Here is an 18,173-nt window from a genome sequence, read left to right as displayed (position 1 = left end):
TTACTCAGTAAAAATCAATGAAATTGTTGCATGTTACGATGATATTTTTGTTCAGTATAGTTATTGCATTGCGGCTCCTGTCAATCATAACTTTGACCAGACTGACCATGACGTGCAGGTCCTCCATAGTGGGTCCAGGGACCTCAAAGCTTTCCCAGGTGTCCACAGAGCGCTTGTACAGGAGCTTGGTTCCCGCTACGCTGTACTCCCCAGGAACACTGATCTTCCAGTTCCCATTAATGACAAACTGGGAACGCCCGTTCTGGAGCGCTGGAGGGAGAAGAGAAGGCTTGAATGAAGGTAGGGAATGTGTTTAGTTTTCAATGCTGATTGGTGAAGTGTGACTGAAATTGGCTTTGTGATGATAATATGTATGTGTTTGATTGAATTATGCTACGATTGGGGTCAATTCCTATTCAGTCAATTCACAAATCGCAATTGAGGTATGAGGGAAATTTGAGGTGGATTTTTCCTCCCCAATTTCGTCATATCCAATTACGATCTTGTCTCATCGCTGCAACTCTCCAACAGGCTAGGTAGAGCAGCCGCACCAATGTGTCGGAGGAAACACCGTTCAACTGACGACCGAGTCAGCCTGCAGGTGCCCGGCCCACCACAAGGAGTCGCTAGATGAGCCAAGTAAAGCCCCCCCGGCCAAACCCTCCCCTAACCCGGGCAAAGCTGGGCCAATTGTGTGCCGCCCTATGGGACTCCCGGTCACGGCCGGTTGTGACACAGTCTGGGATTGAACCCGGGTCTGAAGTGACGCCTTCGACCGCTGCGCCACTCAGGAGGCCCTGAGTTGGAATTTCTACTTATGTCAGTTAGCAGACTCTTTTATCCAAAGTGACAGGGTAGTGAGTGCATACATTTATTTTGTACTGGTCCTGCGTGGGAATCAAACCAACAATCCTGGCGTTGCAAGAGCCATGCTCTACCAACTGAGCTACACGGGACCATTTATTTTGTACTGGTCCTGCGTGGGAATCAAACCAACAACCCTGGCGTTGCAAGAGCCATGCTCTACCAACTGAGCTACACCGGACCATTTTTTTTGTACTGGTCCTGCGTGGGAATCAAACCAACAACCCTGGCGTTGCAAGAGCCATGCTCTACCAACTGAGCTACACGGGACCATGGGACCACTTTACTAAATTGAAATGGAATAAACCTCAACCCTACAATGTAACATTTCTTAATTCAGCAAAGTAACAAAGTTGCCTTGCCAAACAGAGTGGCATTACTACATCATTGCCTTGTTTGGCCTAACCGTGACAAGTTGCAGGAACAGACAAATAGGGAAACCATCTCTTGGAAGTACATTTTTTTTTGGGGGGGGGGGGGGGGAATCTTCCAACCAAATCAGAACTAACCAAGTACATCCACTTGCCTGCCAGAAGGCCAGATCCCCAGTTCCCCCCACCCTTTTCCCGCACCCAGTTCCCCCACCCTGCCCCATGGCCAAATTACACCTTTACGAGTGTTCCATTTCAGGATCCCTGCATTTTCCATTTCAGGAGTCACGTTATTACGGTCTTGTAAATGTGGGTGAGATTAGATGGATAGCCTTGGGTGTTGTGTTGACTGGAGAGCCCAGCCAGAGTGCAGCTGGGTATGAACCAGAGAGCTGTATCGGTCTCTGGTGCCAGGAAGTAACAGTAAGCTAACAGGAATGAGAGGAGAGCAGCATTATGGCTACTGAAAGTGTCAGGGAAGTGGTAGAGTTCTCTAGCCATGGCTGGGTGGGTTGAAACTCATAGCAGACATACAGAAGATGATAAAAAGGTCTCAAAGCAAATTCTCTGTCAAACCAGCACTTCTGAGAGGCTGTCTGTATATGTACTGTATATAGTTAATGATATACAGGACATTGATGCTGTCCTTGTGTGACAGCTCATTCCCAGTGTGTGTGCGTGCGTGTGCGCGCGTGCGTCTGTCAAGCTGAGCCAACTCTTACCCAGATAGTTCCTGCTGTTATCGGTGACACGGATGTGAGTAGCTCCAGCTGGGATCATGGTCACTTCATTGTACCCAAACGGACCCGCTATAGCCAACAGAGTACAGAGACATTCATTAAGACAGATATTACACCAGTGGGAAACAAGTATAAACCATTCATTTAGAGACTGGGTAACAATGATGTAGATAAACACAATATGTGGTGCAGTATGTGTTATATGCAATATATATATAAATATATATTTATATTTGTGAATATATATGGTATATGCTTATGTGTAACACATATAAAACTTTATTAAAGTAAATACATAAACTCAGAAAAAAGGTCCTCTCACTGTCAACTGCTTTTGTTTTCAGCAAACTTAACATGTGTAAATATTTGTATGAACATAACAAGACTCAACAACTGAGACATAAACTGAACAAGTTCCACAGACATGTGACTAACAGAAATTGAATGATGTGTCCCTGAACAAAGGGGGGTCAAAATAAAATAACAGTCAGTATCTGGTGTGGCCACCAGCTGCATTAAGTACTGCAGTGCATCTCCTACTCATAGTCTGCCCCAGATTTGCCAGTTCTTGCTGTGAGATGTTACCCCACTCTTCCACCAAGGCACCTGCAAGTTCCCGGACCCTAGCCCTCGCCCTCCGATCCAACAGGTCCCAGACGTGCTCAATGGGATTGAGATCCGGGCTCTTCGCTGGCCATGCAGAACACTGACATTCCTGTCTTGAAGGAAATCACGCACAGAACGAGCAGTATGGCTGGTGGCATTGTCATGCTGGAGGGTCATGTCAGGATGAGCCTGCAGGAAGGGTACCACATGAGGGAGGAGGATGTCTTCCCTGTAACGCACAGCATTGAGATTGCTTGTAATGACAACAAGCTCAGTCCGATGATGCTGTGACACACCACAACCATGACGGACCCTCTACCTCCAAATCGATCCCGCTCCAGAGTACAGGCCTCGATGTAACGCTCATTCCTTTGACGATAAACACGAATCCGACCATCACCCCTGGTGAGACAAAACCGTGAGTCGTCAGTGAAGAGCACTTTTTGCCAGTCCTGTCTGGTCCAGCGACGGTGGGTTTATGCCCATAGTCGACGTTGTTGCTGGTGATGTCTGGTGAGGACCTGCCTTACAACAGGCCTACAAGCCCTTAGTCTGAGCACTGATGGAGGGATTGTGCGTTCCTGGTGTAACTCGGGCAGTTGTTGTTGCCATCCTGTACCTGTCTGCAGGTGTGATGTTCGGATGTACCGATCCTGTGCATGGGTTTTTACACGTGGTCTGCTACTGCGATGACGATCAGCTGTCCGTCCTGTCTCCCTGTAGCGCTGTCTTAGGCGTCTCACAGTACGGACATTGCAATTTATTGCCCTGGCCACATCTGCAGTCCTCATGCCTCCTTGCAGCATGCCTAAGGCACGTTCACGCAGATGAGCAGGGACCCTGGGCATCTTTATTTTGGTGTTTTTCAGTCAGTAGAAAGGCCTCTTTCATGTCCTAACTTTTCATAACTGTGACCTTAATTGCCTACCGTCTGTAAGCTGTTAGTGTCTTAACGACAGTTCCATGTTCATTAATTGTTTATGGTTCATTGAACAAGCATGGGAAACAGCGTTTAAACCCTTTACAATGAAGATCTGTGAAGTTATTTGTATTTTTACAAATTATCTTTGAAAGACAGGGTCCTGAAAAAGGGATGTTTCTTTTTTTGTGGAGTTTATATACGTATATACATATAGCTTTTTTTCTGAGATATATTCTCATAGCAAATTGTTAATACATATTAATTTACTCATTAATGATAACTAAATTAGAATTACATAATGATTTACAGACAGTTTATTAATGGTTAAACCAAAGCGGGATATTTCACCATCAAGACAAAAGCATGAACCATTCATTTAGAGAGTGATATTTCACTAGTCAAAAGCAGTCAACATCTCTGTGGTTCCCCTGCTGCTGGTGTGTGAAAAGCGAGCAGCAAGACTACCCTATTCATCGTGGTTTTTCTATGGGACTGAGAAACCGTTGCTCTTGTTTTGACAATTGTAGGTCTCTGAGATGAAAGCTGTGTGTGAATTAAGAGTTATAGTGCCATTTTAAACGGGTCCATTTGAAGAAAGCGTAAAGCTAATTTGGTGATTTACCGCCACCTGTAACACAGTCCTGAACCAAATATTGTGTGAAATTCATTTCTTTTGGTCACTAGATTGAGGTGATATAGCTTAAAGTGGCAATCAGCAGTTGCTACATCCATTTTATGGGGATAAATTAATTATATGTTCCCTCTGAACTTATAAATGCCTCATAAACTTACTTCATCTGTCCTACCTCATCACAACACAAAATATAAGCTTGTTTTACTCCGTTTGTAAACAAAGAAAATGTTAACAAACACTATATGGCCTCAAAACATGGTTAAAACTACAATGTTGATATCATGGTCAGTCCTTGCATCCATAGCTTTGTCTATGAACATGAGAGTGGTTCATTTCTGCAGCCCCATCCCTCAGCTGTTTACTGAACCAGGGGCAGGAAGAACACTTTGTTATTGTTTCTACTGTAGATTGCCGCTTTAAAGACATTTCCTAACCATAGGCAACTCAATTTGAAGACAATGCTCTAATCATTTGCTAGTTTAAAACGGTGGAAGCCCTCAATTGCAATGTCCATGCTAAAACGGGTTATATCCATCTAGAGTCCTCTATCTGTCTCTATGGTTCAGCAATAGACTTAGTTATGAACCCGAGTTTGAGTTTTTTGAATGAATCTTGTATGTTAGTGCTAGGCTAGAACAAAGGCCTGCAGATCCCGGAGGGGCCTACCCTTAATAAGTTCAGCTGTGTTCAGGACATCCTCGTTCAAACAAACATCTAGCAACATCTAAAAACCCAAAACATTTTCTATGCAAGCTAACATCACTGTGTGGCTGTACCTATTTCGAGTTAGTAGGTACTGTACTGTTAAAAATGCCATGAAATAGCTTTAAACTCAAATTCCGTGGTTGTAGCATGGCCAAAAGCAAAGCAAAAGTAGGACAAATCCAAATCCAGAGTCCTCTATCTATCTCTATGGTTCAGACTGTCTCCATTAAATTAATGACTCGCAAAGATTTTGCCATGTTGTGTGAAGAGCTGGAGTAAGTCAGCTGTTCTACAACACAAAATTATTAAACTAGTTTTGTCTCGTCTCTCCTTACGTCAGCTCTACACCACAGGGCTGTTGACTTATAAAACTGATCTATATGTATGTGATAGATCTGCACAGGGCTGTTGACTTATGAAACTGATCTATATGTATGTGATAGATCTGCACAGGGCTGTTGACTTATGAAACTGATCTAGATGTATGTGATAGATCTGCACAGGGCTGTTGACTTATGAAACTGATCTAGTTGTATGTGATATATCTGCACAGGGCTGTTGACTTATGAAACTGATCTATATGTATGTGATAGATCTGCACAGGGCTGTTGACTTATGAAACTGATCTAGTTGTATGTGATAGATCTGCACAGGGCTGTTGACTTATGAAACTGATCTAGATGTATGTGATAGATCTGCACAGGGCTGTTGACTTATGAAACTGATCTAGTTGTATGTGATAGATCTGCACAGGGCTGTTGACTTATGAAACTGATCTATATGTATGTGATAGATCTGCACAGGGCTGTTGACTTATGAAACTGATCTAGATGTATGTGATAGATCTGCACAGGGCTGTTGACTTATGAAACTGATCTAGATGTATGTGATAGATCTGCACAGGGCTGTTGACTTATGAAACTGATCTAGATGTATGTGATAGATCTGCACAGGGCTGTTGACTTATGAAACTGATCTAGATGTATGTGATAGATCTGCACAGGGCTGTTGACTTATGAAACTGATCTAGTTGTATGTGATAGATCTGCACAGGGCTGTTGACTTATGAAACTGATCTAGTTGTATGTGATAGATCTGCACAGGGCTGTTGACTTATGAAACTGATCTAGTTGTATGTGATAGATCTGCACAGGGCTGTTGACTTATGAAACTGATCTATATGTATGTGATAGATCTGCACAGGGTTGTTGACTTATGAAACTGATCTATATGTATGTGATAGATCTGCACAGGGCTGTTGACTTATGAAACTGATCTAGTTGTATGTGATAGATCTGCACAGGGCTGTTGACTTATGAAACTGATCTAGTTGTATGTGATAGATCTGCACAGGGCTGTTGACTTATGAAACTGATCTAGTTGTATGTGATAGATCTGCACAGGGCTGTTGACTTATGAAACTGATCTAGTTGTATGTGATAGATCTGCACAGGGCTGTTGACTTATGAAACTGATCTAGATGTATGTGATAGATCTGCACAGGGCTGTTGACTTATGAAACTGATCTAGATGTATGTGATAGATCTGCACAGGGCTGTTGACTTATGAAACTGATCTATATGTATGTGATAGATCTGCACAGGGCTGTTGACTTATGAAACTGATCTAGATGTATGTGATAGATTTGCACAGGGCTGTTGACTTATGAAACTGATCTAGATGTATGTGATAGATCTGCACAGGGCTGTTGACTTATGAAACTGATCTAGATGTATGTGATAGATCTGCACAGGGCTGTTGACTTATGAAACTGATCTAGATGTATGTGATAGATCTGCACAGGGCTGTTGACTTATGAAACTGATCTAGATGTATGTGATAGATCTGCACAGGGCTGTTGACTTATGAAACTGATCTAGATGTATGTGATAGATCTGCACAGGGCTGTTGACTTATGAAACTGATCTATATGTATGTGATAGATCTGCACAGGGCTGTTGACTTATGAAACTGATCTAGTTGTATGTGATAGATCTGCACAGGGCTGTTGACTTATGAAACTGATCTATATGTCTGTGATAGATCTGCACAGGGCTGTTGACTTATGAAACTGATCTAGATGTATGTGATAGATCTGCACAGGGATGTTGACTTATGAAACTGATCTAGATGTATTTTTGTATTAGTGCTAGGCTGGAACAAAGATCTTCACACAATTTGGCCACAAAAGTGCCTATCCTGTAGAGTTCAGCTGTAGGGTTTGAGTTATCAACCTTGAGTTACGGTTCTGTTCCGCCTCCGGTTAACATTAGAGTGTTATAGCCTGACCGTGATGATTATTTGAATCTGGTGAGTTAGTACCGGGCTGGAACAAACACCTGCACACCAGACGTGCCTGACCTTAAGAAGATCTTAGAGTTAGAAAAGGTAAGACAAATGTATGAACTCACTATTGTAAGTCACTCTGGATAAGAGCGTCTGCTAAATGACTCAAAGATAAATGTATGTATAGCTTGACCGTGATGAGTTCTCTGGGCCCTTGGCTTTTGACCCTGTGGGAAGCAATGATTACGCCCAGCGGCATCAAATATGTTATGCCTCATTGGGACACACAGCTGCAGGAGGAGAGAAAACTCGGGAAGCCCTCCTAGGCTGCCCAGGCACTCAAACAAAGCCTCCTTTATCTCCATGTTGTCTCCTCACTCAAGCTGAACCATCATGAAGCAGTACAGTCTCTCTTCAGTCACTGTGCCCACACGCGGCGCCAGCTCAACAGAGGATTCTGTTTCAGAAAGGAGCGCAGTGCCAAATCGCACGCCAGAGGTGTTGGCCGCTCTGTGTGTGTATGTCTGTGTGGGTCTGTGTGTGTGTATGTGTCGAGGGGAGGGGGGAGGGGGGATTTATTATTGTGTATTCTTGTTTGGGTGCCTGTGTCTGCCTTGCACAGAGTGCAAGTGCGTGTCCGTGTGTGTGTGTGTCCGTGTGTGTGTGTGTCCGTGTGTGTGTGTGTCCGTGTGTGTCTTTCTCTGCTGCTTGAACACTCGGTCACTGTCCTGCAGGAATCACTTAGGTTGAGAATTCCATGGCAGAGGGCCAGAGCTTATAGTTTGGGGGCCTCTGCTTTGACCCTCAGAAAACACACACACACACACACACACACACACACACACACACACACACACACAGCATTTATGGGCCTAGAGTAACATTCTGTTGACGCTCTGTTTGTACATTCTGTTTCCTAGAGTGCAGCAAGTACCATTAGTGTTCCCTCATCGAAACTTCATGAATCCAGATTTGACTAAACATAAACACCGAGTGTACAAAACATTAGAAACACCTGCTCTTTCCATGACATACACTGACCAAGTGAATTCTATGATCCCGTATTGATGTCACCTGTTAAAGCCACTTCAATCAGGGTACATGAAGGGGAGGAGACAGATTAAAGAAGGGGTTTTAAGCCTTGAGACAATTCAGACATGGATTGTATATGTGTGCCATTCAGAGGGTGAATGGGCAAGACAAAAGATTTAAGTGCCTTTGAACGGGGTATGATAGTAGGTGCCAGGCGCACCAGTTTCAGTCAAGAACTGCACCGCTACTGGGTTTCTCCGCGCTCAACAGTTTCTTCCTGTGTGAATCAATGGGCCACCACCCAAAGGACATCCAGTCAACTTGACACAACCATGGGAAGCATTGGAGTCAACATGGGCCAGCATCCCTGTGGAACGCTTTCAACACCTTGTAGAGTCAACATGGGCCAGCATCCCTGTGGAACGCTTTCAACACCTTGTAGAGTCAACATGGGCCAGCATCCCTGTGGAACGCTTTCAACACCTTGTAGAGTCAACATGGGCCAGCATCCCTGTGGAACGCTTTCAACACCTTGTAGAGTCAACATGGGCCAGCATCCCTGTGGAACGCTTTCAACACCTTGTAGAGTCAACATGGGCCAGCATCCCTGTGGAACGCTTTCAACACCTTGTAGAGTCAACATGGGCCAGCATCCCTGTGGAACGCTTTCAACACCTTGTAGAGTCAACATGGGCCAGCATCCCTGTGGAACGCTTTCAACACCTTGTAGAGTCAACATGGGCCAGCATCCCTGTGGAACGCTTTCAACACCTTGTAGAGTCAACATGGGCCAGCATCCCTGTGGAACGCTTTCAACACCTTGTAGAGTCAACATGGGTCAGCGTCCCTGTGGAACGCTTTCAACACCTTGTAGAGTCAACATGGGCCAGCATCCCTGTTTAACGCTTTCAACACCTTGTAGAGTCCATGGCTGACAGATTGAGGCTGTTCTGAGGGCAAAGGGGGGTGCAACCAAATATTAGGAAATTTGTAATGTTTTGTACATTCAGTGTGTCAGCCTTTGACATTTTGTTTGCTCTGTCTATGCTTCGAGTTTGTGTGTGTGTGTGTGTGCTTATGTGTACCTGCTCCCTGTGCATTCTGGTACACACTCCTGTGGTGTAGACAGGTGGAGTTCTGTCCTCCACACACCATACAGGCATCCTCCTGCTGGTCCGAGCCCAAGATCAGGTCACAGCCCGGTGTCTGCACAAGACAGGCAACATACAGGCAACGTTCAGACAACACAGGCAACGTTCAGACAACACAGAAAAAGACAACACACAGACAATTAACATAAAACCAGACACACAACAGACAAAGCAAAAACAAATCAAGGTTGAAAACCAAATACCCCAAGATACCACCTGAAAAAGAGCACCAGTAACTGCTGATGGCCTTGTTAAACGTAGACCCAGTGAAATGCCACAAGCAGCACTGCAGATATTGAGATGAGTGAGATGCAAGACTTCACTCCCACACAGTCACACACAGCATCTGCACATGTGCACGGGTTCGTTTCACGTTGTTACAACGTGGGACCCACGGAACCAAAATGGCTGAGAATTTCTGCCTCGCGCTTCAACGCTCTTAGTTGTTGCGGAAATTGACCCACGCTGCTGTTTACTTTTTGTGTTTATGTCATATCGCTGGGTCTACCTTTAAGGGACGATCACTCCGGGTACGTGATTAGACTGGACAGGCTCCTTTACTATGCCTCAGACACACAGCTTTATGACTACTTTTTCATCATGACACATTCACACCACGTCCGGGAGTTCAGAGTTGGTAACCCTTTGGCAGAAAAGAGCCTATGGAAAAGTCTAGTTGTTTTCTCCTTTCTCTGTAAAAGTGGGACTGACCTCTGACCCCGGCTTGGGCATGCTGACCCCAATATATCAGTCCAGGCGTAAAGTTCAGGGGTGATGATTGGCGGGTCAAAAGTCCCATAAGAAGTCAGGGGTGTGCCATGTAAACAGAGAGCCCTTCCCCCTATGGCAGAATTGCAGTAATCGTAAAGCAGTTCTAGTTGAGGGGTGCAGGTTTTCTACAATACCACAGAACTCAGAAGGCTTCAGAATAATTCTGAACAGGAAGTAGGGCATGTAGATAATACCACACCAACATTTCTTAGAAGATGGTGACCTAGCGATGGAGGTAAGTTGAAGATGTGGATGTCTTTTTCCACTACATAAAAGGACAAGGGGCACAGCACTAATTAACTATGTCCATGTAGTCAGATGTTGCTCTATGGTGAACATCCCCACTGTCTCTGTTGAAGCATGTTCCACTCTGGAGAGACGTGGAGAGGAGAGACGTGGAGAGACGATGAGAGGAGAGACGTGGAGAGACGATGAGAGGAGAGATGATGAGAGGAGAGACGTGGAGAGACGATGAGTGGAGAGACGAGGTGAGGAGAGACGTGGAGAGACGATGAGAGGAGAGACGTGGAGAGACGATGAAAGGAGAGATGATGAGAGGAGAGACGTGGAGAGACGATGAGTGGAGAGACGTGGAGAGACGATGAGTGGAGAGACGTGGAGAGACGAGGAGAGGAGAGACGTGGAGAGACAAGGAGAGGTGGAGAGACGATGAGGAGAGACGTGGAGAGACGATGAGAGGAGAGAATAGGAGAGACGATGAGAGGAGAGAATAGGAGAGAAGAGGAGAGGAGAGACGAGGAGAGGAGAGACGAGGAGAGGAGAGACGAGGAGAGAAGATTAGAGGAGAGACGAGGAGAGGAGAAACGAGGAGAGACGATGAGAGGAGAGATAAGGAGAGACGATGAGAGGAGAGACGTGGAGAGGAGAGAATAGGAGAGAGGTGGAAAGACAATGAGAGGAGAGACGTGGAGAGACGATAAGAGGAGAGATGATGAGAGGAGAGACGTGGAGAGACGATGAGTGGAGAGACGAGGAGAGGAGAGACGTGGAGAGACGAGGAGAGGAGAGACGTGGAGAGACAAGGAGAGGTGGAGAGACGATGAGGAGAGACGTGGAGAGACGATGAGAGGAGAGAATAGGAGAGACGATGAGAGGAGAGACGTGGAGAGACGAGGAGAGACGTGGAGAGACGATGAGAGGAGAGATGATGAGAGGAGAGACGTGGAGAGACGATGAGTGGAGAGACGAGGAGAGGAGAGACGTGGAGAGACGAGGAGAGGAGAGACGTGGAGAGACAAGGAGAGGTGGAGAGACGATGAGGAGAGACGTGGAGAGACGATGAGAGGAGAGAATAGGAGAGACGATGAGAGGAGAGAATAGGAGAGAAGAGGAGAGACGAGGAGAGGAGAGACGAGGAGAGGAGAGACGAGGAGAGAAGATTAGAGGAGAGACGAGGAGAGGAGAAACGAGGAGAGACGATGAGAGGAGAGATAAGGAGAGACGATGAGAGGAGAGACGTGGAGAGGAGAGAATAGGAGAAAGGTGGAAAGACGATGAGAGGAGAGACGTGGAGAGACGATGAGAGGAGAGATGATGAGAGGAGAGACGTGGAGAGACGAGGAGAGGAGAGACGTGGAGAGACGAGGAGAGACAAGGAGAGGTGGAGAGACGATGAGGAGAGACGTGGAGAGACGACGAGAGGAGAGATGTGGAGAGACGATGAGAGGAGAGAATAGGAGAGACGATGAGAGGAGAGAATAGGAGAGACGATGAGAGGAGAGACAAGGAGAGGAGAGACGAGGAGAGGAGAGACGAGGAGAGGAGAGACGAGGAGAAACGAGGAGAGGAGAAACAAGGAGAGGAGAGACGAGGAGAGACGATGAGAGGAGAGATAAGGAGAGGAGAGAATAGGAGAGAGGTGGAAAGACGATGAGAGGAGAGAATAAAAAAATAGACGATGAGAGGAGAGATGATGAGAGGAGAGACGTGGAGAGACGATGAGTGGAGAGACGAGGAGAGGAGAGACGTGGAGAGACGAGGAGAGGAGAGACGTGGAGAGACAAGGAGAGGTGGAGAGACGATGAGGAGAGACGTGGAGAGACGATGAGAGGAGAGAATAGGAGAGACGATGAGAGGAGAGAATAGGAGAGAAGAGGAGAGACGAGGAGAGGAGAGACGAGGAGAGGAGAGACGAGGAGAGAAGATTAGAGGAGAGACGAGGAGAGGAGAAACGAGGAGAGACGATGAGAGGAGAGATAAGGAGAGACGATGAGAGGAGAGACGTGGAGAGGAGAGAATAGGAGAAAGGTGGAAAGACGATGAGAGGAGAGACGTGGAGAGACGATGAGAGGAGAGATGATGAGAGGAGAGACGTGGAGAGACGAGGAGAGGAGAGACGTGGAGAGACGAGGAGAGACAAGGAGAGGTGGAGAGACGATGAGGAGAGACATGGAGAGACGATGAGAGGAGAGATGTGGAGAGACGATGAGAGGAGAGAATAGGAGAGACGATGAGAGGAGAGAATAGGAGAGACGATGAGAGGAGAGACAAGGAGAGGAGAGACGAGGAGAGGAGAGACGAGGAGAGGAGAGACGAGGAGAAACGAGGAGAGGAGAAACAAGGAGAGGAGAGACGAGGAGAGACGATGAGAGGAGAGATAAGGAGAGGAGAGAATAGGAGAGAGGTGGAAAGACGATGAGAGGAGAGAATAAAAAAATAGACAAGGAGAGAAGTGGAGAGATGATGGATGAGAGGAGAGACGATGAGAGGAGAGACGATGAGAAGAGAGACGATGAGAGACGAGGAGAGGAGAGACGGTGAGAGGAGAGACGGTGAGAGGAGAGACGATGAGAGGAGAGACGTTGAGAGGAGAGACGATGAGAGGAGAGACGATGAGAAGAGAGACGAGGAGAGGAGAAATACCAACCCTACAAAGCACTTTGAAGCCTGGTGAAAAGCATCATACCATCATATACATTAAAACACTCAGAGAGAAGCTTTTTTACATTTTAAATGTAACCTTTATTTAACCAGGCTAGTCAGTTAAGAACAAATTCTTATTTTCAATGACGGCCTACTGGGGAACAGTAGGTTAACTGCCTTGTTCAGGGGCAGAGCGACATATTTTTACCTTGTCAGTTTGGGGATTCGATCCAACAACGGTTACTGGCCCAACACTCTAACCACTCGGCTAGCTGCTGCCCCAGATTCATGTGGGCGTCTGTGCATGTTTGTGTGTGTGTGTGTGTGTGTGTGTGTGTGTGTGTGTGTGTGTGTGTGTGTGTGTGTGTGTGTGTGTGTGTGTGTGTGTGTGTGCGTGCGTCTCCATCTGTGTGTGTGCGTGCGTCTCCGTCTGTGTGTGTGTGTGTGTGTGTGTGCGTGGGGTCAGGGGTCAATTGCTTGCTACACACCAGTCAGATTACAATCTGTATGTTCCTTCTGCAGTGCAGAGAAAACCAATCAAGTGGGAGGTTCTAGAGTAGAGACCAGCAATCTAGGAAACATATAATTATCTACCCCTCACACACACACAGTGAATCTGTGTACGCAACAGTATATGAATCAACACAACAAGCTACCTGAGTGCATGAGGCACTCTTTACTGTATACATGAATACCCCCCCCCCCCCCCCCCCCCCCCACACACACACACACACACACACACACACACACACACACACACACACATTTAGTCCAGGCAGCTATGTGTAGTGTGGGCCTGAACTCAATCTGTGTCACGCCGCCTTCCAGACCAGCTGGACTCTGCATCTGCTTCCTGTCCTAGACCATGCCCCCTGGGACCTCAGACAGTTTAGGGCCACTGCTGACCTCACGCCCCATAAATCCCCTCATACCCATCAACTCACACAAAGACATTCAAGCACACACACAAACATAAAGACCAAAATGCTAATGTTCACACTCCTACATTTCTCTGCACACACACACGCACACACATTTTGATTTTGGGATTTGATGGAGGACCATAATGTACTACCAAAGCCTCAACCTCTGGGGAGAGAATTGATTTTCCAATCATCTCCATCTGCTGGAGTGTGTGGGGGATGGGAGAACCCTATTACTGAGGTGTGTGTATATGGGATGGGAGAACCCTATTACTGAGGTGTGTGTTGGGGATGGGAGAACCCTATTACTGAGGTGTGTGTGGGGGATGGGAGAACCCTATTACTGAGGTGTGTGTGTGGGATGGGAGAACCCTTTTACTGAGGTGTGTGTGTGGGATGGGAGAACCCTATTACTGAGGTGTGTGTGTGTGTGTGTGTGTGAGTGTGTGTCCCTGAAAGGGCCCATCGTGCATCCCTTGTTGCATTGTTCCACATACACAGAGCAACAACATGATTGTGTCTGTGTGTGTGTGTGTTTGTGTCCGTGTGTGTGTGTCTGTGTGTCTGTGTGTGTGTGTGTCCGTGTGTGTCTTTCTCTGCTGCTTGAACACTCGTTCACTGTCCTGCAGGAATCACTTAGGTTGAGAATTTAGTGGCGGAGGGCCAGAGCTTAGAGTTTGGGGGCCTCTGCTTTGACCCTCAGAACACACACACACACATACACACAGAGTGCATTTATGGGCCTAGAGTAACATTCTGTTAATGCTCTGTTTGTACATTCTGTTTCTTAGAGTGCAGCAAGTACCATTAGTGTTCCCTCATCGAAACTTCATGAATCCAGATTTGACTAAACATAAATTAGTTCTAAAAGAAAAAGCCACAAAGAATGTCAGCCCTTGACATTGATTTTGCTCCGTCTATCCTTTAGAGGCTGTGTTTGTGTGCGAGCGTGTGTGTGTGGGCGTGTGTGTGTGTGTGTGTGTGTGTGGGCGTGGGCGTGTGTGTGTGGGCGTGTGTGTGTGTGTGTGTGTGTCAGTCCCAATACTGCCCAGACAGAGACAGTCCCAAGACTGCCCAGACAGAGACAGTCCCAATACTGCCCAGACAGAGACAGTCCCAATACTGTCCAGACAGAGACAGTCCCAATACTGTCCAGACAGAGACAGTCCCAATACTGTCCAGACAGAGACAGTCCCAATACTGTCCAGACAGAGACAGTCCCAATACTGTCCAGACAGAGACAGTCCCAATACTGTCCAGACAGAGACAGTCCCAATACTGTCCAGACAGAGACAGTCCCAATACTGTCCAGACAGAGACAGTCCCAATACTATCCAGACAGAGACAGTCCCAATACTGTCCAGACAGAGACAGTCCCAATACTGTCCAGACAGAGATAGTCCCAATACTGCCCAGACAGAGACAGTCCCAATACTGCCCAGACAGAGACAGTCCCAATACTGCCCAGACAGAGACAGTCCCAATACTGCCCAGACAGAGACATTCCCAATACTGCCCAGACAGAGACAGTCCCAATACTGCCCAGACAGAGACAGTCCCAATACTGCCCAGACAGAGACAGTCCCAATACTGCCCAGACAGAGACAGTCCCAATACTGCCCAGACAGAGAGAAAGGGGATGCAAGAGGGAGAGTGTGTGCTTTCGATTCCAGTACTGCCTGACACACACACACATAGTGAGACCACCTCTCTGCGTAGTGGACACATACACACAAAATTGTCACTCACCAAGCATTTTCCGTTGACACACACATCTCCAGGCTCTTTACTGCAGGCAGTGCCGTCCAGGACACGACCAAAGTTGTAGTAGAAGTTGTGACCCTGGGCCAGACAGCTCAGCTCACACGGGTTAGAACCTTAGGTTAGGAGGTGGTATCACAAGACAAGGCAAACATACATATATAAACAACCTCCTCACGGACAGACATTACCTCTCACATACGACTAAACAGTACAGTTACTAGAAAGTTGGGTTAGTCACGTTACTACTGGCTATTCTAGTCTATTATCTCCTAGCCGTAGTACTGCAGGACAGGGTTTAAAAGAACTGGACATTTTAATTGATGGAAGGAGGTAACTAGTAGCAGGTGGAGGACAGATGGGAATGGAATGAGGTAGGAGAGCGGGGATGGAGGTAGGAAATGGGGGGGAAGTAGTGGTGGGGGTAGGGTGCAGAGGGGAAAGGGTGAAACAGGTCAGTGGAGAGTATGGACTGAATTCATAATACAGATGTGGCCAAATGACAAGCAGATTTCCCAATGGACATATGCCACATTTAGCGCGCACACACACACACACACACACACACACACACACCATGCCTCACCGACCTCCATGGAAGGTGGTCCATCTGTAACTGTTTCCAGCCACCAGCGGTCTGTCGTTGTAGGCAGAACACTGCATCTCCCTGAAGTCCTCTGAGCGCCCAGCACACCCCTGCAGCAGACAGATACATACAATAGAGAGACCTGGTTACCCAGTGCTATGCACTCACACATGCATGCCTCAACACACCTCACCACCTTATGTTAATATGTTTAATATACTGTAACCAATACTGACTCACTGTCTAAACACACATGTACACACCCATACTTCTGACAGAGGATCCTCACCGTATACCTTCCAGGTAAACCAACGTCTTGGACGGTATATCTTCAAGAATATATACCATGAAAATATACTATTCACTGAGGGTGTAGATGAAAACTCTGTTGTATCTATCTATTTCTGGGACTCAGATAGAAGTATATGTACTGTTCATATAGTATCAGGAGCTCAACTTGTGTACAGTACAATGGAGTGACAGGTTCATGTGTCAGTGAAACCGATCACGCCCAGACAGCATACCTGCTTAGTTAAATATAGTAACAGCACAGTTCACATTCACTGAACCAACTTTGTTATCAGCCCTGAAGCACACTTAGCTTATCGTTTCAAAATGTTTGACAACAATACGAAGGTCTGCATCGACCATTCTGTATGGAAATCCATCATTAGAAAGTTGTGATTCTGATGACACCTTTTTTGTTGTTGAAGGAGAACAGATGTATTTTCCCTTGGGTTTGGTTATTCTTAGACAGTGAAGAAAGGGAGAAAGCAGAAAGGGATGATGCAGGGTTGAAAGTGATTGACTTTAGGGTGGACCAGGAATCGAACCCTTGTGTCTCGGGGCAAAGAGTGAATGGGGGTCTGCAGTAGACAGCACATGACAACAAGTCACAGTTACAATGAGATTGTAACACAGTGGAATCTCAAACTCCAAAAAAAAGCAACAAGTGACAAATTGATAGGTTACAAATTCCTGTCATACACACAAGGCTGACGCAGGGTTACAGATCTGTTTGTGATTTAGCCAACTCCTCGTTCTGTTGTGTTTATCCATTGTCTTGCCAGCGTGTCATGTAGGCCTATGGTAGGAGTCAGAGGAGTTGGCACTTCAACAGATGAGACCAGGGGTGTGTTAATTAGACTAAAGGGACTTCCTGGACTCATCCAAAACAAAATGCTCCTTTAAATGTTCCTTTCCAAAATGTTTTAAACCGTTTTCCATTGCGTTCCGTACACAAGCTTGACACTCACTTGGCTGCATGATATTGTGGATGTTGTATTGGGCCAGTAGGTCTTGGCATGATAGACATGTGCAAACACAGCATACTGCTTTCCCTGTGTGGTGATGTCATCGTGTTGACACATACCTTGGTGTTGCAGATCTTGTATTGTCTGGGGTCTCCTGAACATGGTCCGCCAACTGGGTTCCTGGGACAGAGTTCAGTCATTTATGAAAATGACAATGACTTAGAAATAAGGAGGGTTCTATGGTGTAACAATCAAATAAAGGCTATTAAGGTGAGCCTGATGTCCCGCGGGCAGATTCTGCATGTAGACTGAGAGAATCTGCCAGGACTGAGTGGGATGTGGGAGATCCGAGCAGCATTAGTGACTCAGCATGTAGACTGAGAGAATCTGCCAGGACTGAGTGGGATGTGGGAGATCCGAGCAGCATTAGTGACTCAGCATGTAGACTGAGAGAATCTGCCAGGACTGAGTGGGATGTGGGAGATCCGAGCAGCATTAGTGACTCAGCATGTAGACTGAGAGAATCTGCCAGGACTGAGTGGGATGTGGGAGATCCGAGCAGCATTAGTGACTCAGCATGTAGACTGAGAGAATCTGCCAGGACTGAGTGGGATGTGGGAGATCCGAGCAGCATTAGTGACTCAGCATGTAGACTGAGAGAATCTGCCAGGACTGAGTGGGATGT

General features: G+C 46.5%; 1 protein-coding gene across 5 annotated transcripts in view; it reads right to left on the bottom strand.

Moving 5' to 3' along the window:
• LOC110506161 (ADAMTS-like protein 5) overlaps positions 1-18,173 on the bottom strand; it is a 70,912-nt gene that overhangs the window by 11,042 nt on the left and 41,697 nt on the right. For 2 of the 5 annotated variants that reach the window (XR_016492325.1, XM_090222788.1), the window contains exons 4-9: positions 17,608-17,668; positions 16,240-16,345; positions 15,638-15,765; positions 9,246-9,366; positions 1,958-2,044; positions 107-270 (exon numbers count right to left, since the gene is read on the bottom strand). Coding sequence is in view for 3 of the 5 variants with exons in the window: in XM_090222788.1 (XP_090078914.1) it covers positions 107-270; positions 1,958-2,044; positions 9,246-9,366; positions 15,638-15,765; positions 16,240-16,345; positions 17,608-17,668 (667 nt within the window). In the remaining 2 variants the exon portion in view is untranslated. Of the gene's footprint in view, positions 1-106; positions 271-1,957; positions 2,045-9,245; positions 9,367-15,637; positions 15,766-16,225; positions 16,346-17,607; positions 17,669-18,173 lie in introns of all 5 variants that reach the window. The other 3 variants (XR_016492326.1, XM_090222790.1, XM_090222789.1) reach the window with 2 other exon arrangements.

This window comes from Oncorhynchus mykiss, chromosome 26 (genome assembly GCF_057628025.1).
Source record: "Oncorhynchus mykiss isolate SJ-2025 chromosome 26, ASM5762802v1, whole genome shotgun sequence".
NCBI lineage: Eukaryota > Metazoa > Chordata > Actinopteri > Salmoniformes > Salmonidae > Oncorhynchus > Oncorhynchus mykiss.
This window is presented reverse-complemented; position numbering and strand designations above follow the sequence as displayed.